Below are 27,321 nucleotides of genomic sequence, written 5' to 3'. Positions count from 1 at the left end.
CGTGTAATCCTAACAGAAATGAAGTGTCCTGTCAGTGCTCCAGAGAGAAGAGGCTCAGACTCTGGTATGGCCCTCGCAAACTGTTGCCTCGATATCAACATGCACAGTAGAAATATCATCTACATATTTATTTTTAGCTGGGTTATATTTATTTTTAGCTAAAAATATGACAGTAATATTTTCTCAAGGTTCTTTAAACTGACAAACACATGACGATCCAAGTAAAAAAGCCTGGGCACTTACACTATGCAGGTCAGAGCAGGAGATTCCCAACCAAATACTTGAGCAGCAGGCTCTTACCTGGCAAGTGTGTTCGTTCTTTGCTCTGGGCGCATAGTTGAAAGAGAGTTAACAACAAGTCTTCCGATGCGGGCGTTAGCAAGCCTCCTCCTGCTGAGCTGAAGAAGCTATTGATCACATCACAGACAAAAGACACTGAAGAGTCACTGTCTGCTGCCTCTGAGAAGTCCTTGGTTTTGGATAAAGTTTCATGAAGTTTAACAATAATTCTTGCAACGTACACTTCTCCAATCAAGTAATCTACAAATAAAGAAAAACAAAAACCAGAAAATGTGATTATATTAAACAGCAAAAACATCTACAAAGTCAACATGCCTCTAACATGTGATAGCCCTCAAGCTTTAAAAAGCAAACTTAGAGTAAAACCCAGCCATGGACTATAAAATTCAACAGTGGTTATTATTTCAAAGAATTAGAAATCAAAATGAATAACATTATATATCTTGAGTAATACCATGTAACAAACACAGTATTTATAACAAATACAAGGTATTTGAGAAAACATGTCTTATCTCTACCAACAATATTCAAATTAAAAGTATGGAATCCCCCTAGGAGGTAGAAAGGATTATCAACCCTGCTAGAAAGCCAAGTTGTATCCCTACCGTTTTTAAGGTGCTGAGACAGTGCCAGTCTTAGCAGAGTCCACTGTTCGGAAGAGTGACATTCGGAAGATATTGTGGATTCCAAGTCTTTACCACAAAGACAGTCTGCCAAGGCAACCAATTTCTCTCCAAGAATACTGCCTTTTAGCCAAGGAGTTACTAAAGCATGTTTGTCTGAACTAGAACATGCCTAAAAACCATAAAACTAAAGATTAGAAGCCAGATCAAAAGATGTGTCCGGATTAGTATGAGAATGCTACTAGCTCCCTTCCCTCCCCTGGTCCTGGCTCTCCCTCTGCTGTCTTCCTGTCCTCAGTGACCCTAGTGACATCACTCCCCAGCTTTGTTACATTACCCCAACCACACAGATCCCCACATATCAAAACCCATACAATCCCACCTGGTTTTCAAGATCGCCCCATCCGTTCTAGTCCAAGATAGACTTTCTCCTCTCTGCCCAAGCCAACTACTTGTCTCTGACTGTCTGAAGCACTTACTAGAAAGTACTATTATACAAATGTTTCATCTGTGTGTGTGTCTTGTCTTTCCAATAAGACTGAGTTCCCTGCTAACAGAAACTGTTTTGAACTTCTCTGATGCCTGCTACCAATCCTGAAGATATGTTCAATGAACAATGAGTGAACTCTGAAGATAGTTTATAAATAAATGGCCTCTTAATGGTACATTTTTGTTCATTAATTTTTCTGAAATTAAGGAACAATTAATAATAATGGCCAGCTACTTCTTCGATATTAACAGTGGGGTTTACTTCCCCAGAGTCTCTGAAACAGAGTACCTAAGGCCAAGTATCTAATATAACTTTTTTATTTTTGTTGAGTGGGGAAGTGAGAGAGAAAAACTTGTAAATCCACCCCCAAAACCATGCTGATCCATGTTCCCAGGGCTTCTTTTGCTTTAAAGGTTGAGAAGAAAGGATTTGCAACTTGGTTCATTTCAAAGCCTGGAAAAAAAGAAAACCCAAGTGCACGTTGGGTAGTGACTAAAAACTGCTTATCTTTATATTAAAAAAAGTATAGACAATCAGAGCTAGAATTTCAATCTAAGCCTTATCATTAAGCTAGCCTTACAATCTCTGACATCTCTCAACCAACTGGGGCCCACTTCATAACTTATAAACCAACAGGTTTAATTTTCAGATTTCCCTCCTGGTAGAGTAAAATGACTCTCAAGTTAGTAAGACATGTACATGAGAGTCGCAGTGCTTCAGCACAGCTAGCGAAAGACTCTTTGCAGCTGTAAGAAGCCAGGACAGTCAGAAGTGTCAGGAGCCCAGAGAACGGGAACCTTACAAACACTACGTTAGGAAGACGTTAAACAGACATAAGTCCTAGATGACCAGGCTGATACAGTTGACGTCAAGTGGGTAGTTATACATTTATTCTTTCTTTTCTTACTTTTAAAAAATTACATTTGTAGAGTGTGTGTGTGTGTGTGTGTGTGTGTGTGTGTGTGTGTGTGTGTGTGTGCGTGTGTGTGTGTGTGCGCGCGCGCATGTGTGAATGCATGTGTGAGACAGCTTACTTATTGTATGTGTGTAGACAGGACCTACGGCTCAAGTACGAAGATCACAAGACAAACTGCAAGAGTTGGTTCTTTCCTCAACCGTGTGAGTTGCTGGGCTGGAGCTCAGGCTGCAAGGCTCAGCAGGCACCATTACCCAGTGAGTCTTTATGGGTGACTCTCCCTGTTCTGACTCAAGGCTTCTCAAGCAGCCCCTTGAGCTCTTCATAGAGCTTGCTTACAGAATACTGATCGAACCAAAGAAACTGTGTGCCTGGAAGCTATAATTCTCAGTAAACAGTTAAAAAAAAAAAAAAAAACCAGTCCACACTTACATTTTGTAAAAGGTAAACCAACTGGTGAAACTGGGCATTCTATAAACACAAGTGAAAGGAGTTCGTCTACTTAATTTTTCATTTTTTGTACTGGTACAAATCAAACCTGGGACTCCAAACACACTTGGCAAGTGCTCTACCTTTGAGCTTCCCTAACAACCATAATGTACTTTCGCAAAATAAAAAAAGTTTGGAAAATTAAGCAACAGTGTGAGTATACTTGATCATCTCTGCTGTCTACTAGACATACAATGGGACTGAAGCATAGCTCAGTGACAGAGGCTTGCTAAGCATGTCGGAGGCTCTAGGTTCAATCCCCAGTAGAGCAAAGAGGAAAAAAAGGAAAGAAATTACTAGGATAACTGATTTTGTCTTGTATTTATGACTACCACCTTAAAAAAAAAAAGCACAAGAAAAACACAAATTCATGTGAAATAGAAAAATCAGTAAAATACACTCTAGGAGGAGGTCTTTTTAAGTTCATCAAAAACATCTACAGTTGAGAATTTAGTTATGCCATTTAAAAATCACCATTAGAAAAGAATACTAGGGGTTGGGGATTTAGCTCAGTGGTAGAGTGCTTGCCTAGCAAGCACAAGGTCCCTGGGTTCAGTCCCCAGCTCCGAGAAAAAGAAAGGAAAAAAAAAGCAAAAAGAAAAGAATACTAAGGCCTTTTTAAATTTTTCTGAATTGCATCCTTTGACTTCATCTGGTTCCTTTATTATCAGTTTTCTTATGTAATCAAGTGGTAAAGTGCACAAGGCTGAAACATTCTCGCATCCTGCACAGCCCTCCAGACAGGAAAAAGGGTGTGTGCAGAGGTGTGCAGTCAGAGCTAGAATCGCTTGCTTAACTTTAGACCACGGGGAGCAGAAGAAACCTCACAGCCCTTTAGAATACTGTACTGCACTCAAGGCTGCATCATCAGCTAAGAAACCAGCTGGCCTCTCAGATCGGTTTCTCATTAGAACTGACAACAGTCAGAATGTGCTCTCTCACACCTGACTCCAGTCAGCATGAGAGTAGGACTGTGGTTTTAATGTCTAGATCTGCACACAGAAATAGAAAAAGAAAGAAAGGGAAGGGATAGCGGTGTAAAATACCTTTTCAATGACCCGGAGGAGAGAGCTCCACTTCAGGTCCTCCTGAAAAAGGCAAAGTGACAAAGTTACAGGACAAAGGCACAAGCTTTGAAAACATGACTGAAGCTCCCCGCATCCAAAAGCTGCAGGCCAGCCAGCAGGGAGAGCATGCTGTCTTCAAACTGACGCTCAGAGCCCAGTCCGGAACGCTAACAGCTGCATGCTCATCCTTATCGCGCATCCTAAAAACGTTTGAAACGTTAGCTGAGTCATACCTGAGTTAGATCATCCAAGACTTCCTTCCTCTCCACACCACTGTCACAGCATCGGAGAGCACTATACAAGATGTCCACCAGGAAGCCCCCGTCTTCCTTCTGGCTGTCATTTAGCCAGCCTATCAATTTATGATATAAGAACTGAACTGCAGGGTTCTTTTCTGCAAGTTTGGTTATTTCCAGAGGTTTGGCTTTGACAACATTCTTCTGTTTGTCACCAAGGAGAATTTTAAACACTTGGCCTGAGGAGAAGGAATCAAGCAGTGTGGAGAGAAACTGCAGGTGTTGCTCTGACTTCTGCTCATTGACAAAGCTAATGCTCACCTCTGCAAGTTTACAGACTAAGTCTTCCAGAGGTTTTTTCCTTAGAGGAGATACTACGTCTGAAGATTTGTAACTGGGAGAAGACCCAGTCCCTCCTCCTTCAGAGCCTTCGCTGTTCTCTCCTTCTGAAGACACACATTTTTCAGTCCCCTTAGGAGCTTCAGGTGTATCGATGACAAACCTGACCTTGCCATTCCTCTTTCTGCTTGACTTCAGTGAGCTCTCTGGTTTCTGAAGGATCCCTACTAGGTTAGATACACCCAAGACAGACTTCACGTCTGCTTCTGGCTCACTGATCTTCTCAATGCAGATCTCTGACAGCCTTTCCCAGAAACTTAGCAGAACCTTCTCCAGGTTGTAAACAGTTTCGGCGTCTTGTTCTACATCTGCTTTGGCTTCCCAAGAACTCAATGTGTCTGCTAAATGGTTAAACAGCGGCCCGTGTTGCAGTCCTGAGTCTTTGAGAACTATATCAATAAATGGGATCAACTGAAAGAGAAGGTACAAACTTTTAATTTTGTTTTCAAGAGAGTTTAAACAAGGTTAAAGCTCTATAAAGTGTCCTATTTGAGGACCTGGGAGATGACCCAGGCTGTACCGTGCATGCCAAGCAAGGATGTAGACCTCAGTTCAATCCCCAAAATCTATGTTAAGGGAAAAAAAAAAAAAGCCAATCAGACCAGATGCTTGGGTTCACTGGCAGCACACAAATCTGTGCATTTCAAGCCTTCTTCAAAAAGCAAAAGGAGCGGAGTCCTGAGAAATGACACAAGACGTCATCCTCTGGCATTCACACACACTTCAACACGAACGCACACATACACACTTTCTCTCTCCTCCTATTTGGTAATAACTTTTTCCCCTCATACATCTGAAAACTGTAACTATTTTCCACTCATTCAAAAAAGTTGACACTTTCACTCTATTCCACCTCAACTTTATGATATACTCAGCCATAATTCACAATCCAGTTTTCTTTGTATTTTCTAAGATCAGGTTTTGCATTTTCCTCACTTAATTAAAAGATACAAAAAGCATACAAGATTAGAAGCATGCCAGATGAAGTGGTGTATGCCTGTAATTCTAGCCTTGGGAAGTGGGATCACTCGGCTTCCTTAACATATATAGTTTGGCTACACAGGAAGCTGATGGCTAGGCTGGGCTACATGAGACCTTGTATAAATAATAAACTATAAATCATGTGAAAACTAATTGGAGCACTTAGGCACCGAAGACTTAGAATATCTTTCCTGAATGAGAAAGGCGAGAGATGGAGCCAGACTGCTCTACAGAGCTCCAGGACTGACAGACTGCTCTACAGAGCTCCAGGACTGACAGACTGCTCTACAGAGCTCCAGGACTGACAGACAGACTGCTCTACAGAGCTCCAGGACTGACAGACTGCTCTACAGAGCTCCAGGACTGACAGACTGCTCTACAGAGCTCCAGGACTGACAGACTGCTCTACAGAGCTCCAGGACTGACAGACAGACTGCTCTACAGAGCTCCAGGACTGACAGACTGCTCTACAGAGCTCCAGGACTGACAGACTGCTCTACAGAGCTCCAGGACTGACAGACAGACTGCTCTACAGAGCTCCAGGACTGACAGACAGACTGCTCTACAGAGCTCCAGGACTGACAGACAGACTGCTCTACAGAGCTCCAGGACTGACAGACAGACTGCTCTACAGAGCTCCAGGACTGACAGACAGACTGCTCTACAGAGCTCCAGGACTGACAGACAGACTGCTCTACAGAGCTCCAGGACTGACAGGACTACAGAGAAACCGTCTCAAAACCCAGAGAGAAGGAAGGAAAGAAGCGAAGGAGGGAGGGAGGGAGAGAGGGAGATAAAAGAAGAAAGGAAGAAAGGCAGGCAGGCAGATAAGAGATGGTATTGGAGCTAGAGAGATGGCTCAGTAGCTGAAAGTATATACTGCTTGTGTAGATGACTGGAGTTCAGTTCCCAGCACCAATTACAGCTACTTCACAACCACCTCTAACTCCAGCTCCAGGGGACCCGAATCCTTCATCTAGACCATCAGGTGCCTATACTCACACCCCACAAATACCCACAAAATCTTTGACAGAGTGAGAGACAGCTGGACAGTGGTGGCACATACCTTTAATCCCAGCACAGCAGAGGCAGGCTGAACTCTGAGTCCAAGGCCAGCCTGGACTATAGCGCTAGTTCCAGGGCAGCCAGGGCTACACAAAGAAACTCTGTCTCGAAAAACCAGAGAGAGAGAGAGAGAGAAAGAGAGAGAGAGAGAGAGAGAGAGAGAATATATATCTAAGATAATATCAAATATACAGGCTTCTATAATCATAGAGCCTGCTCTCTCACGGATCTCAGAGTCAAATTCATAAAGGCGTAAATGCGTATGAGCACTTTAGAAATAACAAGAGTATTATTACTGAATAACTGAAACCTCACTACACATCGCCAAAAGCACCAAGCCACTTCTGTTTTGCACTGTCTCTTTCTAAAGAAGTCAGGGATTTAAATCCAGAGACAGGATGTGGTAATTAGTATATGGGTATTACAATAACAACTGACAGTACAGAATTGTTATTTATACAGTCAGAAATGTACTATTCAATTTGTAAATTTCAAAGTGAAAGCCTTTGGGAGGCTAACTGCCGAAGGGTGCACAGCACGGATGGCGTGCAAACGTACCTGCTCACCGATGAGCATCTGCACCATCTCCTCCTCACCTAGGTTCTGCTGCATTATAAACCGTAAGCACTCGAAAAACGCCGCAATGACCGCTGAGCACTCAGCAGAGCTCGATCTGGTCCTCTCTGTTGACAGCCTAGGCAATAATAACCGAGGGTTACTCTCCCAGAAGAAAAGAAGAGCTCCGATCTACACACAGCAGGAAGAAGGAGTCGCACTGAGTAAAGACCTTAACATTAGATTCTTCGAACTAAAAACTAAGAGCAACCGAATATTACGGCTGTGAAGACTGTGAAAGTCAAGAATTAGAAAAAGAAAGAACTTATTTTCAAACCTAAGGTAAGACATATTTCCTGCTTATGTGTCAATCAATCTGTAAATATGAAAGATGAAACATGAAAGAGATTGTGACACTTAAAATGCAACCTATAATTAATTACCAATTAATATTTAATTATTAATCACAATACTTAGTTGTAATTATTAATTATCATAATTGATCATAATAAAGTATACATGTCATTCATTGAATGACAAATGCGGTAGACATTTTAAAGTGTTAAACAGAAGTAACTTTTTGGAACCTGAGTATGGGACCTAGGACCTTACCCATGCTTCTAAGCAGGTGAGCCACATCTCAAGTCCTTAACAGCTCTAACATGAATTTGGGCATCTAGATCTGACAATATAAAAATACTATGACTCATTTAGAATATGGTCTATTTCCATCTAGACACTTTTAACTGAATTTATCTTTGTACTGGATACTGCCACAAAAGCTTTGACAGTTTTCACAAAAAGAAGGGAGTTGGCTACAATCCATGTCCCATAGTCCCAGCCACCTAAGAGGCTGACAGTGAGGCCTGAGGCTCTTCTGAGCCCAGTGCAGCCTACACAGCACTGTAGCACTCTGCCTTGCTCCCTCATTCCCATCTCTCTGAAAGCTTTAAGTGTTTAACAAACAGAAGAAAAAAAAATGGTGAAATTCAAACAAGAAGGAAAACTACGAAAATAAAAGCAAGAAAAATTCCTTTTCCTTTTAAAAATAGGATTTAGGCTGGCAAGATGGCTCAGTGAGTCATAGCACTTTTCACAAACTCTGAATACACAAGTCCAATCCCTAGGTCCTACATGACAAAGACAGGAGAGGTTCCTACAGCCCGAACCCCAAACCTCATAGATACATACATGCATACATACATACATGCATACACACACAATGACACACGTGCACATGTGCGTGTGTACATGCATACATATCCTGTGATACACACAATAAATGATAAACATAATCTTTAAAGTAAAAAGAAATGTGTTTGCTTACCCGGTAACTAGAGAGGTGAGAAAGTTTTTGAAGAAGTCCAGCTTCGGCTCTGTGATGGACTGAGGGAGTTTGCTGATGAACGGTAAGAGATAAGGATAAATAACAGCAGCAAGGCCCCGGCCACCATCACGGATCATGGCCATCAGCTTGGGAAACACACTTTTTTTGGCATTTACATGAAACCAACAGTCCTAAACAAAAAAAAAAGAAAAAATTATAATAGTAATTAATTAAAAATGGTAAATGTGGGGTTGGGGATTTAGCTCAGTGGTAGAGCGCTTGCCTAGCAAGCGCAAGTCCCTGGGTTCGGTCCCCAGCTCCGAAAAAAAGAAAAAAGAAAAAGAAAAAAAGGTAAATGTGTTTCACAGATACCAGAAAGCAAATCTCAAGAATGAGAATCAAGCAGGGAGTGGCAGAGCACCTGGATGTGCCCAACACTTGGGAGGCTTCATACACAGGCTGCCCACACAGCTATTGCGATGGAGCAAGATCTGCCTCTAAAAAAACAAAAATCAGGCCAGGCAGGATAAGGCACATCTTCAACTCCAGACCCAGGAAGCAGAAGCAAGGAGTCTCTGTGAGTTCAAGGTCAGCCTCATCTGAGTTCCAAGCCAGCCAGAATGACAGAGAGACCCTGTCTTAAAATATTTTTCTAATTGTAGTGAGAGATTTTAATGCCTTACCAGTTAAAATATTTTATTTTAATTTAAAAAATAAGGGGTTAGTTAGGGATTTAGCTCAGTGGTAGAGCACTTGCCTAGCAAGCGCAAGGCCCTGGTTTCGGCCCTCAGCTCTGAAAATAAAACAAAAAACAAACAAAAAACAAAACAAAAAAAACCCTCCAAACATTAAATGGTACATTTAACAATCACGTATTTGCTATGCTAACGGAAGATTATTGAAAACATTTCTAGAAAAACTGCTTTCTTAAAGAAATAAACATCTGACTGAGAAATCCTTCCAGAGGCACAATAACCAAGCAAGCGGAACTTAAACACTTCTGCACACTGAGACCACTCAATATCGCTGTGCTTCCCCAGGGAGATCCAAAATCCTCAATGTGAAAAAGTACATGAATGTTTAAAAAAAAAAAAAGCCAAATGTGGCATCACATGCCTTTAATCTCTGCACTCTGGAGGTGGATGCCAGTGAGTTAGAGGGCACCTTGGTCTACAGAGTATGTTCCGGGATCCAGGACAGCCAGGACTATGTACAGAGACCCTATCTCAAACAATAGCAACAACAACAACAACAACAACAAACAACAAACAACAACAACAAAAACAACAAACTGGGGGAAGGAAAGACAAGGAAGGAAGAAGGTGTCTGGAAGGGAGCATAACACTTGTGCCATTCACGCCCAGTCCAGCACATTGAACAAATTTTAGCATTTTTCCAGGGAGTTTTATTAGATAGGACAACATAATGCACTCTCTCTCATGTGGCATTTAGGGAAGGGTGCCTCCTTTACACACCTCAACAGTTGTCAGCGTGTAGAGCACAGCTTCCCAGAGAGCCGGGCAGACCACAGGGTCACTGTCATCAATGCTGAGCAGGACAGACGGGCTCACTTTGGCAGCTTCCTCTTTCATCACCTGGGGTACATGCTGGCACAAAGCAGAAACTAATTCAAAATACGCTGAGCGGACCTGAAAGAACAGGAAAGTGGAATGAAATGCAAGCCTAAAGACACTTGACACAATTAACTATGGCAGCACTGAATGCCATAGCACTGAATGCTCACAATTTCCTCCTGGCATAACTGAAGGCACTATATAAAAATAACCTTTACATCTTAAAACATAACAACCTGAAAACCTGACACTCGGGATCAGCAAGGCAAAGATATAATTTTTAATAGAAACCCTATTTAATAGCAGAACCCTTCAAATGGAGTTTCAAACTATTCAAACATTAGCCACAATGAACACAAAGAAAAGCAAGCATAGCAAAATACAAGATTTAAAATTAATCATCTACAAACTTCATTAAAAGTGCTTATCTAAAGAGCCTAATTCCAGCATTCGGGAGGCAGAGGCAGGCAGATCTCTGTGAGTTCACACTGCCTGGTCTACAGATCAAACCACAGAACAACCTGTGCTACACATAGAAACTCAGTCTTAACGATACAAACAACAACAACAAAGTGTTCTATTCTTTTTCAAGATAGTAGACCGTAGATCTGAAAAAGCATAATTCCGCAAACAAAAATGTATTAATCTAATACATTTAAATTTAAAGCTCAAGGGGGGTAGGGGGAAATGTTACATCTAATGTTTCCCACTAACTCAGTTCACATGCTAAAACTTAATTGCTATATAGAAATAATTAGGTCTTGAGCACATTACCTTCATAAATGCAACTAAAAATTAACAAAAGAGGGCTGGAGAGATGGCTCAGTGGTTAAGAGCACTGACTGCTCTTCCAGAGGTCCTGAGTTCAAATCCCAGCAACCATATGGTGGCTCACAGCCATCTGTAATGAGATCTGGTGTCCTCTTCTGGTGTGTCTGAAGACAGCTACAGTGTACTTATATATAATTAATAAATAAATCTTTAAAAAAGTTAACAAAAGAAAGCTCAACATAGTGGCAATGTCTTTAGTCCCAGTACTCAGGATGCAGAGGCAGGTGGATCTCTGGGAGTTCAAGCCCAGAACTACAGAAAATTCCAGTTACGTGGGGAGGCTGTCTCAAAAACAAAAACAAAATAAAACAAAGCAAACAAAAGCACCAGTAAAACAGAGCGGTAAGACAGTAACTGCACAGAGGGCTCGATGGAGCAAGGCTGCCCGCTTCCATGTCCTCCAACAGGTAAGGGTATGGTGACGAGAACCCATCTTTGAAGCATAAACCTCTGTGTAGCTTGAATAGGCTTGGCTCCATTATTTGGAGATGTGGCCTTGTTGGAGGAAGTGTGTCACTGTGGGTGTGGGCATTAAGACCCTCCTCCTAACCACGTGGGAGTCGGCCATCTCCCAGCAGCCAGCAGATGAAGATGTAGAACTCAGCTCCTCCTGCACCATGCCTGCCTGGACGCTGCCATACTTCTGTCTGGATGCTAATGGACTGAACCTCTGACCCTGTAAGCCAGCCCTAATTAAATGTTGTCCGTATGAGAGTTGCCTTGGTCATGGTGTCTGTTCACAGCAGTAATACCTTAGCTATAACAACTCACCTTTGAAAAAATATCCCTAATAGAAGATCTGCTAAAATATGTATCTAGTCTTTTTCTTTTTTCTTTTTTTTTTTTTTTCTTCATTTTTCTTTTTTTTTCGGAGCTGGGAACCAAACCCAGGGCCTTGCGCTTGCTAGGCAAGCGCTCTACCACTGAGCTAAATCCCCAACCCCTGTATCTAGTCTTTTAACAAGTACTTTCAGAGTTATTTTATTTTACAGTATGAGCGTTTTGCCTGCACTGATGTATGTGCACCATGCAATACCTGATGCAAGAAGTAGGGGCCACAAGTTAAGGGTGGAGCCTATAAGAGGTGGTAGATCCCCTAGAGTGAGAGTTACCCATGGTTGTGTGCTATTATGTGACTGGTGGAAATCAAACCCAGATCCTCTGCAAAAGCAACAAGAGCCCTAAACCACTGAGCCATCTTTAGCCCCTCCATTGAGTCTTAGCCAACCTCAATACCTGTGAGACCATGTATTTCTACCTTTTTTGAATTAACCAACCTAGGCTGTTTTGTTTCAGTAGTATGGATGGGCTGGAACAAGTAGATTAAACACAATCAGTGAAGTAGAAAACTGAATAAAAGAACTTATTCACACAGAGAGAAAACTGAAAAACACATGAGACATACAAAGTAGAACACAGACATTTAATCTATAATTACTTGCAATCTCAAAGAACGAAATGAGGGAAATATCTGAAGGCAACATCTGAGAATTTCAGAGGCAATTAAATATCGTGATTCACAGATTTAAGAATCCTAATAAATTTTAAGCAGGACTCATGAATGTGTGAAAACACTAAGGAACAGACCATACTGCCATTAAGAGAATGTAAAGAGAGCTGGCCGTAATGGTGCATGTTGTTAATGACAGCACGCAGGACACAGACGCCAACTACATAAGAAAGTGACAGACAGACCTAGTAAAGCACGGATGTCAGTTCAACAACAAAGGAGTGAACACAGCTCCAGTCTGATACAAGCAAGTGAGCCCTGAGGGACCAACCACAGGGACGGGTTTGCGCGACTATAAACACAAACAATAGCCATGAGCATGAATGCAGCCGATCAGTACAGAAAGAAGCCTTAAAATGGAAGCTAGTAGCGTACCTGAGGCACACTGTGCTTTCCGTACTTCCAAAACTTATTCTGCGATAACAGCGATCTAAATTTCTCCTCCAGAGAATCGAGCTCATTGTTAGGTAAGAAGCAGAGCAATCTCTTCAGGGCCAATAAAGAGCATGTTACAACTCTATGGAATTTAGCCTCTCTCTCTTCCTCTGGGACAGTTCTAAATGTGAGAGATAAACAAGTTAGAGCACAGAAAAGGCAAGCTACACATTTGGCACCTCTATATTGTTTTCTTTATTTATACATGCTTTATTAACTTTCTACCAGCTACCTAATTTCTGTATCTTTTCCCCCACCACAAACCCCTTTCAAAACTCATAGAACGCTATGTCACATGTACTTAGCATGTGTGCCTATGTGTCCACGACATGGTGAGCGTGCATGTGTGAGTGCACACATGTGTGCATGAGAGAGTTGGAAATCAGGTCTTAGGGACTGAATTTGGGTTGCTGGGACTGACACCAAGTGCATGTGCCCCTGAGCCATCTGGCCGGCCCACAGGTAGAATTGAATCACACTCTGCAACTAACGCAAGGTGAAAGCAAAGGCAAGGCCAGCAGCAGGGAGCAATTGGACGAGCACAATGCTCTCTGCGCAGCAGGCGCCCTGCAACTCTAGGAATAGCAATGAGGCATCCGACGACTCCCCTCGATGGAGCTTAAAAACTTGGTCACAACACAACAGTAAAGATAAATAAAACTTTCTTATTACTCTTTTTACAGAACTATTTTAATAATATCTTCGAGTATACCAGACCTTAAAATAGTTTCTGCCATGACTGCCAAAAGGTTAATTTAAAAATAAATAAATAAAATAACAGGGGCTGGAGAGATGGCTCAGTGGTTAAGAGCACTGTCTGCTCTTCCAGAGGTCCTGAGTTCAATTCCCAACAACCACATGGTGGCTCACAACCATCCGTAATGAAATCTGATGACCTCTTCTGGTGTGTCTAAAGACAGCTACAGTGTACTTCTATATAATAAATAAATAAATAAATCTTAAAAAAAATAACAAAAATGAACTAGAAGGTGGCAGTGCAGGCCTTTAATCCCAGTGCTCTGGAGGCGGAGTCTACCCTCTAGACTAGGTTCTAGGACAACCAGGGCTACAAAGAAAAACCCTGTCTTGAAAAACCCAAAAAAAGAAAGAAAGAAAAACAGTAAAATTCTTTCTAATAAAACTACATATGTATCTCATAAAATTCAAATTTAACAGCTAGCCAAAGTTCAGGAAGGCACCATGCAGCATTCTCTGAGGTAATTTCACCTGCATTGGGAATTCCTTCTCAAAATAGGCCATATTGAAATTATACATGCAAACCAACAAAGTAAATGCCTAGTGTACATTACTTAGAGACACTGTAACTTACTGAGGGTCACTGAGCGTATCGGGAGTTTCTTTCAAAAGATGGTCCTGTAGTACCTGAAGGAGAAAACCACCAAAGCCTTGAGATTTTATGGAACTGACACTGGTAATCAGATGTAGGAAAATCCACCTCTACTCAATATTCTCATGCCCTTAACCCGCAGACTAGCACTTGTCAGCATCAAACTATCAGGTGTAGATTGTGCCCATTTTTCTCTTCTGATGTATTCCCTGCATTGTGGAACTATGATGCAGACGGTACTTCATGATGAATTCCCATCTAAAGAAACTTTCCTTTAAATATCTGTAGCTACTAATTAGCCATTATTCTCACTACAGCAGTACAGTGGATGATCAGCCAATCAATCTGAGAGACAGATGAGGGTTTGCTTTCCTTTCCCATCCGGGGCCCACAGAGAACACATATTGTGCGGGCGTGCAGGTCAGGGGACAGCTGTGGAGTCAGTTCTCTCTATATACCTTTGAGGACTGTAAGGAACAAAGTCAGGTATTCAATTCAGGATATTTACCCACTGAGCCATCTTGCCAGCCCCTCGATACCTTTGGAGGTTACAGATATCCTTTATGTTGATTGTGTATGAGAAGAGAGACACACTTTGTTTCTTCTTGACACATTTATCAGAGCAGGTAAAAGAGCTACCACTGGATGCCTGAGAGCCCTTAGACAACTGAGAAACACAGGTACAGAATAATTCCAAAAACTCACAGTTGTAATTTCTTCCTTACAAAACACTATGGCTTCAGGTTGCTTGCTTGGAGGGAAAGCGGCTTCAAAGGCATCTTTCGCTGCAGTTGCAGCTGGTGGATATGTATCACACTGAGCCATTAGCCAATATCCCATTACACTTTTTAAATATGGAGCTAAGTGCTTCTTTACTTTAAGGATAAGTTTTTCAAAAGCTTGTTGCGTCGCTTCTCGAACCCTGCGGTCATGATCCTATTGAAAACAGAAATGTGGGTTAAGAACAAATACTAATATTTGTAAATATTCTACAATGCCTCACAGTGGTAATTCATCTGTGTATAAAGTCAAATAATAACTTTTGACAGGCTAGAGGGAAAACTCAGCAGTGGAGCACACTTTTTAAGCTAACAATGCCCTGAATTCAATTACAAGCCAGAAAAAAAGAGAAAGAGAAAAAGAAAAAAACTTGCTTTAAAATAGTGCAGACTTAAGGTTTCTTTACTGGCAATCATGTAAAATAATTTCATGTGATATAATTTTTCCTTTCTCCTCCTACCCAGTAAGATTGTATCCAAGATAGGTTCAAAGGCAGAGTAATAGAAGGAACCCATTCAATCTTCTGTAGAATACAGAGGGCAAACCCTCTCCAGAAATAAATTGTTTAAGCAGAAACAGGTTCATAAACTCTAATGCTTACAAGGGAGATTTTGCAGAAGATTCTTGGCCAGTACGGAAGAACCCCTTTTACAGCTTCTGTGTCTCTCTCTGTGCACATAGTTCCAAATTCTTGCATTGCCTGAAAATAATTAATATCATCAAGGATTAAAAGAGTTGTCATGTCTCTGTCAGCAGTCGTCGACCTACTGATTTTCTGGGAACTTAATCTACTTTATTTAAAAGGAGAATGCGGGGTTGGGATTTGGCTCAGTGGTAGAGCGCTTGCCTAGGAAGCACAAGGCCCTGGGTTGGTCCCCAGCTCGAAAAAAAAGAACCAAAAAAAAAAAAAAAAAAAAAAGGAGAATGCATCATTTCTGTCTGTGCCACAAGGAAACATGAGAAATTCTTTCACAGTCCTCCAAAGCAGAATCCTAACCTTTCACTTTTAGACTTTACCATAAACAAAGAAAACAAACATGGTAGTGGGGCAGGCCTTTAATTCCAGCCCTTGGGAGGCAAAGACAGGCAGATCTCTGAGTTCACAGCCAGCCTGTCTACACAGTGAATTCGAGACAGCCAGGGTCACACAGAGAAAACTTGTCTCAAAAAATAAACAAGCAAACAAACAACCAAACAAATATTCAAAGGACAGAGCTGAGCATGGCATCAGCTACCCAGAAGCTGAGGAAGATTACGTAAGCCCAGAAACCTCAGACTAGCTCAGCAATATCACAGCGCTGCATCTCAAAAACTAGGAGTAAATCAATACGAGTAATAAAAATGAGCTCAGCAGTCAGCAGCACCGGCTTCTTCCCAGGGATCCCAGGTTCAGTTCTAGGCACCCACATAATGACTCACAGCCACAACTCCAGGTCCAGAAGAGCCAACTACTTCTCCTGTCTCTTGGCCACACATGGACACGGTGCCCATACATTCAGGCAAAACACACACACACACACACACACACACACACAGAGAGAGAGAGAGAGAGAGAGAGAGAGAGAGAGAGAGAGAGAGATAGGTGTGGTGGCTTGAACCTGTAATTCCAGCCCTCAGGAGGCAAAGGCAGGCCACAAATTTAAGGACAGCTTGGTCTACATATCAAATTCCAGGACAGCAAGAGCTACCTAGCAAAATCCTAAACATAACTAAAACAATCTTTTAAAACTTATATTTCCCTACCATGAATAACTATATAGCCAAGATTCCGAAATGTGGTTCAAAACATTTCAGAGCAACAAACTAATTTGTAACCCAAAAGGTAAGTGTCAACTGAACTTATGTGTCAAAAATTACAACTGTAAAAAGAACTACTGATAAGGGTTGGGGATTTAGCTCAGTGGTAGAGCGCTTGCCTAGCAAGCGCCAAAGGCCCTGGGTTCGGTCCCCACTCGAAAAAAAAAAAAAAAAAAAAAAAACTACTGATAAATCACTACACAATTTTATTTCAAATATACCTAACATTTATTCTAATAAAACTCCATTCTTAGTTACTGTTTTTGTGAAAATGAGAAAACTCGCCTTTAATTTTGTTGTAACATCTTTTTTGGAAAGTTTCCGCAGCACCATTCGGAAATCAGAATCTACAAGACTATCTATGTCTTCTGCGCCTTGAATAGCAGGAACGTAGCCCAGGTCACTGTGAGATGTTCCAAAACCAATAAATCCAGGGACTGTTCCCTGCTCTTTGGCAAGGAGTTCTGCAGCTCGGCCACTGTTTGAAGGCTGATAAGAAAGCAAAACAAAGCAAAAAAAAAAAGTCAGAACACATTCTCACACATACATTAATTACAAATAAACTTTTTTAAAAAATATTCTCTTTGAACCACAGTATTTTGACTTATATTTATAATATAAAAATATAGTTCTAGGGGTTGGGGTTTAGCTCATCGGTAGGCTTGCCTGCCTGGCGCATAAAGGCCCCTGGGTTCAGTCCCCAGCTCGAAAAAAAAAAAAAAAAAAAAAAAAAAAAGAAAAAAAAAATATAGTTCTAAAAGTTGGGGATCTGTTGTTAAAGAGAAAACAAATATTTGAACTATATAAAGAAATTAATTCTTTAACTTCTGCACAAGTATATTCAGAACTTTGGGCTGCTTTTTGACGCTAGCCTGCAATGTTCCCTGGAGATGAATATTTTGTCATAACAGACTATCAAAAAATGTTCTCACAATAATTCTAGTTTCCTAAACATAAGAACAACTCTTGATTTTTGTAGAGTCTCGTGTAGTGATGATATTGGAACTTCTGACTCTCCTCCTTTAGTCTCCCAGATGCTAGGAATATAGGCATCATATATCACCACTGCATCAAAACAAGGTTTTGAAAACTATAGTTACAACCCATTAGTGGCTGATGATATCAATATAATGGGCACATATTAAAGAAAAAGAATGAAAAGTCTAAAGAACAAAATATACATTTGCTTATGAAAATTTTAATTTCCATATACAGTATCTGCTTACACATATATCTTATAATGATGTAAACTAATAAATAGGTCCAGTCTTTTTATTCACCCAACAAATTTTGTTCATCATACTAAGACCTAACACCATATTCTGCTAGACTGAATTCTTAGAGAACAAATAAACTCATTTCCACATATTGGAAGCCTAAAATTAGTATAATACACACAAAAATCAATGTAATGATCAAGACAAGAGACACATTCTCAACCTACAGTGATGCCTCAGCAGTTAAGAGCAGTGTTTGTTCTTGGAGAACAGCTTCAGTGGGCTGCTCACAACTGCCTGTAACTCCAACTCCCGGGATCTGAAGCCCTGTCTTCTGCCCTTTGAGGGCTCTTGCAGTCACATGTGCACATTCCCAAACATGAAAGCACATGCAATTAAACCCTTTTAAAAGTCCATTTTTTTTGTGTGTGTGTTAAATCGTGGTCAGTGTTTTGACATAGTATGTCTTCTAGTCTAAGAATTAGGAGACTTAATGCCAATGAGAAAATATTTGAGCTATTCAAAGAAATTAGTCACTATCAACCAAGAGGCAGGTGGATCTCTGAGTTCAAGTCCAACCTGGTGTACAGAGAGAGTTCTAGGACAGCCAGGGCTACAAGAAGAAACCCTGCCTCAAAAACAAGCAAGCGAACAGAGAGCCGCAGAACACAAACTCCTCCTACCAAACCACTGAACCTGAACCTGAGATCTGATGCTGATCACCACAAGCATGAGGAAATGTTAGCCATCAGCTTCCCGTTTAAAACATTCCCTTAACCTGTGTCTTATTCAAAGTCTACACTAGATATAAAATAGTTACTATTCTGACCTTGCAAATTAGACACACCTATACCCATAGCCAAACAAAAATTACAAACCTAAGGGCCAAGCGAAGTGGCACAGGAGGGAAAGGAACGTTATGCCAAGCCTGAGGACCTAAGTTACATCCTAAGACCCACATGGTGAAAGAAGGGAACTGATTGTCCTCTGATCTCTCCACCAGTGCACATAGGCAGGCATGCTCATGCACATACACAAATAAATATATAATAAGCACTCTTTTAAAATATTAAGATTAGTAGGCAAGCTGGACAGTGGTGGCACACAGCACTCAGGAGGCAGAGGCAAGTGGATCTGAGGCCAGCATGGACTCCAGGAGACATTTCAAGTCAGCCAGATTTATACGAAGAACCCCTGTCTCAACACACACACACACACACACACACACACACACACACACACACACACACACACACACACACACAAACAGGCCCCTGGGCAAGAATGACAATCTAGTCTTTAAAGGACTTTTCCTCCCCCTAAGCCTGAGGTCCTAGGTTTGAGCCCCAGAACCCAGACAAAGAAGCCTGGTGTGGTTACACATACACGTCACCCTAGTGCTGAGAAGATCAAAACACACTGGATGCGCGCACACTTCAGAACCTTATTCTACGTTTGGCAGCCCTCACAAACTCTACCCACATCTGTCCGTCCTTTGTACCTGGGTTCTCTGAGGCTTTCTGAGTCAGTGATTTTGAGTCCATGGTTTAAGATCTTCCCTCACCTGTCTTCAACTTTTCAGGTTCCTTTACTACTACTACTCATCCTGCTCTCTCCCTGCCCTCATCCTTCCTTTCTTGTCATGGTCCCACCACGACAGTTAGATTCCAGAGGAAGGCATCAAGTCCGCAATTGGGGCCAAACGCTGATGACTCTGGCAATTTAACTCTCTTGCTATTCAGGGAGGGGGAAAAAAGAAAAAAGAAAAAAAAGAGAGAAAACTCAGGCACACATAGACGAAGCAGAAAAAAGAAAAGAAAAAAATTGGAAGTGGGGAATTTTTTTTGGTTTTTTTTGGGGGTTTTTTTTTTTTTTTTTTTTTTCGACTGGGGACCGAACCCAGGCCTTGCGCTTGCTAGCAAGCGCTCTGCTGAGCTAAATCCCCAACCCTGTTCTTAGTTTTTAATACCTTATCAGGATAATTGATCACGTCTTTTGAAGCATTTTTACATTCATAATAAATTTAAGGCAATGGTTTAAATCATAGGTCAATAAGGCCTAAGGAGTTATAGGAAATTGTTTTTATTTAATAGTGGCAGGCAAGGCATATCAGCAGCACAGAAGCGTGGGATGCAGGAGGACCCTGCATCTGAGTGCACCCATCACAGCCATGCACAGCAGTGGGCCACCTACAGAATTGCTTGCCATAGCCTTTCCTACAGGTTCTGACACCCTCTCCCATTATTCAGTATGCGAAATTCAACTCAAGGTTTCCCAAGTATGGTCTATGTTCTTTCATAGTTTAGACTTCACATAATCTTCTCTCCATCTCAAAGCCCTTCCTTCCTCTCCAATGGCTGACAAATTCCTATTCATCATTCAGGACACTTGTGTTTGCAATGTGCTCCTCCCTCACACCAATCAGGGCTCGCTTCTGTTCTCTGGAACTCTTTCCATCCACGCACTCATGCCTGTCTCAGAACTGCTTCACACCATAGTATTTTCCTACAACTCTGTGCCTGCCTTTGAACTGATACTTCAAGAATAGCGATCAGGGGCTGGAGAGATGGCTCAGTGGTTAAGAGCACTGACTGCTCTTCCAGAGGTCCTGAGTTCAATTCCCAGCAACCACATGGTGGCTCACAACCATCTGTAATAGGGTCCAATGCCCTCTTCTGGTGTGTTTGAAGACAGTAACAGTGTGCTCACATACATAAAATAAATAAATTAAAAAAAAAAAAAAAAGAATAGCGATCAGAAGCTATGTGGTGGTACTAACCTGTAATCCCACAATCAGCACTGGGAGGGGAGGAGGGGAGGAGAATCAGAATGTTAGGGCCAGACTCAGCTATATAATGAGATCAAATCCAGCCTGACTGATACATACGAGACCCAGTTTCCAAACAAAGGAGAGAGGAGCACTTAGCCCAGCCATGTTAGTGGCACAAGGCTGCAACCCCAGTACTAAAGAGGCTCAAACAAGAAGATCACAAGTTTGAGGCCAGCATAGGCTGCATAAGAAGTCACAGAGCAGGCTATACTACATAGTAAAATCCCAAAATTCATTCTATTGAATGAATGCTACTAAGTTCAAGTCTGGGTCCAGTAAGATGGGTCAGAGGGTAAAAGCACTTGCCATGCAAGCTGGCAGACAGTCTGGACTTCTATCCTGGGAACCCACAAAAGGGAAAGGAGAGAATGGGCTCCTGAAAGTTGTCTTCTTACTGCCTCCCTCCATGAGATAACATTTTAAAAGACTAAATTTCAAGTTCCAACTCTGAAGCTTCCAAGCTACATGAATTTAAGCAGATAAACTTCTCTAAACTTCAGTCAGATCATCCTTAAAATGAGGTAAGAGCAAGCAATTCAGTCTTTGCATCCTTTGGGATACCAACAGTAAGTTTCGAAAGTACCATAGTAATAATTGATCCCATCAAGAATCATCTAAGGGTGTTCACACCCTTTAGGCATAAGTATATGTAACCAGACTACATCACATATTTCTTATTACCCAATGGAAAAAGATAATTTTTACAATGCTCAACATTAAACAAATGCCTCTGAGAAAGTTAATAAAGAAAAAAAAAAAAACAACAAAAAAACAGCCTGGTCTACAGAGCTGTTCCAAAATAATGGGAGCTACACAGAGAAGCCCTGTCCTGAAGGGGATAAAGTATTGTACACTTCTGGTATGATATACTGAGAACGGCATCATACAAAAATGGCTTACCCTGAATTGATAAAAGGAAACAATTACACAAATCTAAATAAGTCAAACCAATGGCCAACTCTTCCTAGTTATTATGACACAAAAGACACTCATTTAGGATGCAGGAAATGGGAAACTGTCTAGATCAAAAGACTTTAATGTATCTTTTAAGTGGTTTTTTAAGACTTATTTTATTTTTATTTATATGAGTACATTATAGCTGTCTTCAGACGAGAGAGAGAGAGCACTGGGTCCCATTACAGATGGTTGTGAGCCATCATGTGGTTGCTGGGAATTGAACTCAGGATCTCTGTAAGAGCTGTCAGTGCTCCTAACTGCTGAGCCATCTCTCCAACTCCCTTAAGTGTTTTTTTTTTGTTTGTTTGTTTGTTTTAATGTGTCTTTTAATGTAGTCCCTGCCAAAGAGAACAAGTGATATATGACTGAACTATAAATGCTTTGAAAAATGTTATTATCTAAAAACAACAGTAAGTCAGTCTTGGTGGTGCACACCTTTAATCCCAGCACTGGAGAGGCGGAGACAAGCGAATCTCTGTGAGCAACTTCCAGGATAGCCAGGGCTACACAGAGAAATTGTCCGAAAAAAAACAAAATAAAAAAAAAAAACAGAATTAAAAATATAAAAGGTTAGGGGTTGGGGATTTAGCTCAGTGGTAGAGCGCTTGCCTAGCAAAGCGCCAAGGCCTGGGTTGGTCCCCAACTCGAAAAAAAAAAAAAAAATATATATATATATATATATATATATATATAGTATGTTAGTGAAATACAAATTGTAAGTCTACACATTGTACTTGCAATATGCGGACATGGTTAAAGTTTCTAGTGTTACTTGAAGAATGGCATTGTTTTTAGAATATGTAAGGTGGAGAATTTGGGTGTTAAATACTGAAATTAACTCTCCTAAGGGTCAGCATAAATTAAGAGATGAAAATGAAATGTGAACGAATATTAACAGCTCAGTAAATATGGAGATTTCTGGGCTTGGCACATGTTTTCAATCCCAATACCCTCAAGGAAGTGGAAAGTAGGTGGTCTCTCCAAGATACTGGTTGCCTACACAGCTGAATTCCGGGTAAGGCAGAGCCTCACACAGGCAGAGTTACACAGTCAAATGGCTTCAAAACAAACAAAACAAAACAAAACAAAAGGTCGGTTGTGGTGGCACACGTCTTGAAACCCCAAACTCCAAAGGCAGAGACAGAAGGATCTTTGGAGTTTAAGGCCAGGCTAGTCTACAGAGTTCCAACACAGCCAGGGCTACAGGGAGAAACCCTGTCTCTCAGGGCTATTCGAAGAATCATTCAATCTCTCTCTCTCTCTTTCTCTCTCTCTTTCTTTCTCTCTCCCTCCCTCCCACACAAAAATGCAGATTTTAATTCTAATATTCTTGTTCTAAAACACTGAATAAAGTTTTTATGTTGTGATAATTAAACCAAAAGTGCAAAAAAAGCATTTAACATAGTAATTAACTTACTGTAATCGTTATGTTTTGATACTGAAATCACTAAAGTTAACTGAGTCAGAAATGGTGGAACAGTTCTACAAAACCGAACTGTGTGTGTGTGTGTGTGTGTGTGTGTGTGTGTGTGTGTGTGTGTGTGTGAGATCCATTAGGATAAAGGCGGCAGAGAAACACCTGCCTTTAAAATGCTTATAAAGCACGGCAGTAATTTACACAGCACGCAGTGTTGTTACCACGGAGAACAGCCACATTAAAATGGGACTGCTACCGGAGGAAGGGTGCATTGAGGTATCTACAGCCACCTAACATATGGCCATACGGAGCCTGTCAGGCCGGGCCAAGTTCGTGGCAAGTTCAGGGTGGCCAAAGTGAAGCAGAAAAAGCGAGACGAGCTTGAAGCCTGAGACCGGATAGGCGACACCGACCTGACACCAGGCATATCACCTACGGGCTCGGGCCTTGGCAAGGAGGGACGGGGAGAGCTACTGTTCATTTCCGAGCAAATGAAGCCCACGCTTGCTTCTTCCCACAGCTCCTTCCTACACAAGCTCCGCCACCTGGGCAGGGACTGCCCGGGTGCACGCTGACACCGTTCCCCGGTGACACATCCCCATGCGCGCTCCGTTTCACAGCTCCAACGTGAAACGTCGTTTGGGTCCCAACTCCACGACCTCTCCACCCGCGGGGACGCACACGCCGGGAGGTCACACGACTCCCTCACGGCCCTCTGGACATGTGCCACGGGGAGACCATCACGGAACTCACCCTCAGGTTCCCCTTGGTCCGCTGCTTGTTCTTCCCGCCCATGGTGGCGGTGGCGGCCGGGGTCTCAGTCTGCAGAGGCGAAGTTGACACCGCCGGACCACAACTTCCGGTCCCTCGCGCCGGAAGGGGACTCATTGTAGCCACTTCCCCCTCGCCCTCCCAGCCTTTTGGCTTTCACTTCCGCTCCCGCCTCCCTGTCAGGACTCTGACCACCTGCTGCCTGAACCGTAACAAAGAAGGCCACGCCTGCATGAGTGGCGTAACGGCTAACCAATAAGAAGCCAGCATTGAGCCCGTGGCGCCAAACCTGTCTTAGGTATTTGTAGAGGACAGATTTGCTACCTAGTGTGTGGGAACGTGACTTCAGCTATATTCTCGCTCAAGGTAGCAATAGAATGATATGGAAGCAACTGTGCTAAAGAATGCTAGACGTAGGGCTGGAGAGATGGCTCAATGGTTAAGAGCACTGACTGCTCTTCCAGAGGTCCTGAGTTCCATTCCCAGCAGCCACATGGTGGCTCACAATCATCTGTAATGGGATCTGATGCCCTCTTCTGGTGTGTCTGAAGACAGCTACAGTGTACTCATATAAAATAAACAAATCTTAAAAAAAAAAAAAAAGAGAGAATGCTAGAGGTAAAGAAAGTGATGTGATCATCCGCATGAAAAACAGACTCATCTCAGGCCCATGACTAGAGAATCATTCTGCGTTTGACAAGACTCCTAGAATTTGGATACTGTTTTACTCTATATTCTTTGTTGAGCTCTCCCTGTTTTCCATACTAAAGTGAGGCAACTGTTAGTTAGGTGGAAAATAACCCATAGTAAGTAGAACCAAGCAGACAATATCTGACAAACATTGATAGTATCAAACTTTGGGTGCAGCTCATCGGTAGAGTACTTGCCTAACAGACACAAAGGTCTGGCTAAGTCCCTAGCAGCATACCCTCAAAATCCTCTAAATTTATGAACATCGAAAGATTATCAGTGAGCTATTATTACGTGCCTTGATGTAAGACAATAGAAAGTATTCAAGACCTATTAAGTATTCTTGCAAAAAAATAACAATAAAATCAAAGCCGAGTCTAGCAATTTGCAGAATACTGAGGACCATATAAAATGACACTGGCACGTCCAAAGAATTCAGACTGTGGGAAATTCTACCCCTCCCCAATGGTTTCATTAACAAATATATTGACAGGAGTTAGGGAAGAAAACATTTTAAAGGACCCAAGACAGATCTTGCAAATATAACGTGTGGCTTTTGTTTGAATCAAATTATATGGCACTAGAGGAATGTGAACTTAGATTGGGTTTTTTATTTTAAAAACTTATTTTAGGGCTGGAGAGATGGCTCAGCGGTTAAGAGCACTAACTGCTCATCCAGAGGTGCTGAGTTCAAATCCCAGCAACCACATGGTGGCTCTCAACCATTTGTAATGAGATCTGCTGCCCTCTTCTGGTGTGTCTGAAGACAGCTACAGTGTACTTATATATAATAAATAAATCTTTTAAAAATGTATTTTAAATGTGTGTGTGTGTGTGTGTGTGTGTGTGTGTGCGCGCGTGTGTGCTCATGCACCCATGGAAGCCAGAAGAGGATATTATATTTCCTGAAGCTGAAATTTTGTGAGCTACTCAGTACAGGTGCTGAGAACCCAACTTGAGTCTTTTGCAGCAAGGGTTCATAAACCTTTAAGGGACCTCATTGCATTCAAGTACTAACAAAGTAGCATCTCAAACATCTTTGGGAAAACTAGTTGCTATTTAAGGAAATAACTAAATATCTATTGCATGCCTCACTCAAAAATGTTAAGCCATAAGGACTGGAGATCAGTGGTTTGGGGATTCATAAAGGCTCAGTGGTTAAGAGTGCTCTTCCAGAAACCCAAATGCAGCATCTAGCCCTGTAATCAGGCACCTCATAATTACCCTGTATAAATCCAGTTCTGAGGGATTCAACACACCCTCTTCTGACTTTCATAGGGACCCATGCACATAAATATAAAAACAAATATATTTTGAACGAAGCCATAAGATATTGCATAGGGATACACATATATGCCAGGAAAGTACAAAGAAATAAGAGAAGGCTATGCACTTTCAGGAGAGGGCTCAAACCAGCAAAGACCAAGACTGATCAGTAACAGCAGTGGAGGCTCTAAAAAGTTTTATTTTTGAAACTGACAGTAACATTACGACTATTCATGGTCTTATTCCACTAACTTTTCTTATACAATGTATCTTGGAGCGCAGGCAGTGGTGGGATACACCTTTCTTCCTAGCACTTCCGGGCAGTGGCAGATGGATCTCTAAATCCTGAGTTTGCTTTACAGAGCCAGTTCCTGGATGGCCAGGGCTAAACAGTATTTCAAAACCAAAATTAATTAATTAATTGATTAATTAAAATAAAAATCTTCACACACACACTAAAAAATCAAATGGATACAAACAGTAGGGATGGGGTAACTAACTTGGTAGAGTGCTCGCCTGGCATTCCTGAAGCCTGAGTTTGATTGCCTACATTGAACACACCAGGTCTGCTGGCTCACCCTCCAATACCAGCACTGAAGACAGAGGTAGAAGAGGAGAACCGAAAATTTAAGCCTTGCATACTTGGTGAGTTCAAGGACAGCCTGGGACACATGGAAGTCTGTCTCAAAATGTAAAAAAAGAAACAGCGTCAGGTCATACATGCCCCCTGCCTCGATCTCCACCCATACTCCCACTCTTCCTGGGACCAGGGGAACAGGCTCTTCCAGATAGCATAACAAAGAAGAGCAAGCAGGGACAGTGAGACATGCAGTGAGCTATGCTATTGAGGTTCATTGTTCTTACAGATGATTCTTATTCAGAGAGGTCCTTGGGACTTTCCAAACACCTGTCTCAGCCAGAAATAGAATGATACAAGAATACGTCGCATCTTTTAGTCTAGTTAGGTGACATAAGACAACCCTGAATCCATTTCTTCCTAATTCAACACTTGCCCTCTCCATACTCTCTTCAAATGGACCTTCAGGAGAAGGGACTCTGCTCTCCCTAAACAGGCCTGAAATTCTCTTTCAGACCCATCACACACACACACACACACACACACACACACACACACACACACACACACACACACCCCTCTTCTGCCTTTCTGACATCCTAGAAGCCACTAAAGAACCCAGTGACCCAGTGAGTGTGTCCGGGCAGGAAGGCCATGAGGAGTGCTGGTGTTAATAGTATCTGAAAAGTGACCTGACCAGGCACCTCTCTAGTAAGCCCCATCTGTTGGGGTTTAAATGTCAGCCCGTGTCCAGACAGAACACACACCAAACCAACATGGTTCTGCATGGAGAGGTTTAATGAGAGAAGAGTAGAAGTGGGGAGAAATAAAAAAGGCCAGCCATGGGCACTTGGAAGGAAGGCGAGGAAGGGA

The 27,321-nt window shown here is 41.9% G+C and overlaps 1 protein-coding gene across 1 annotated transcript in view; it reads right to left on the bottom strand.

The window, feature by feature from the left end:
* Ltn1 (listerin E3 ubiquitin protein ligase 1) overlaps nt 1–24,032 on the bottom strand; it is a 54,443-nt gene extending 30,411 nt beyond the window's left edge. Inside the window, exons 1-13 of the mRNA XM_032900483.1 lie at nt 23,898–24,032; nt 17,009–17,212; nt 15,528–15,626; nt 14,852–15,082; nt 14,129–14,181; nt 12,739–12,919; nt 9,924–10,097; nt 8,449–8,639; nt 7,125–7,260; nt 4,119–4,931; nt 3,865–3,906; nt 906–1,095; nt 301–540 (exon numbers count right to left, since the gene is read on the bottom strand). Of these exons, the coding sequence (XP_032756374.1) occupies nt 301–540; nt 906–1,095; nt 3,865–3,906; nt 4,119–4,931; nt 7,125–7,260; nt 8,449–8,639; nt 9,924–10,097; nt 12,739–12,919; nt 14,129–14,181; nt 14,852–15,082; nt 15,528–15,626; nt 17,009–17,212; nt 23,898–24,032 (2,689 nt within the window). The remainder of the gene's footprint in view (nt 1–300; nt 541–905; nt 1,096–3,864; nt 3,907–4,118; nt 4,932–7,124; nt 7,261–8,448; nt 8,640–9,923; nt 10,098–12,738; nt 12,920–14,128; nt 14,182–14,851; nt 15,083–15,527; nt 15,627–17,008; nt 17,213–23,897) is intronic.
* Nucleotides 24,033–27,321: the final 3,289 nt, after the last annotated feature.

Source organism: Rattus rattus, chromosome 4, assembly GCF_011064425.1.
Source record: "Rattus rattus isolate New Zealand chromosome 4, Rrattus_CSIRO_v1, whole genome shotgun sequence".
Taxonomy (NCBI): domain Eukaryota; kingdom Metazoa; phylum Chordata; class Mammalia; order Rodentia; family Muridae; genus Rattus; species Rattus rattus.
This window is presented reverse-complemented; position numbering and strand designations above follow the sequence as displayed.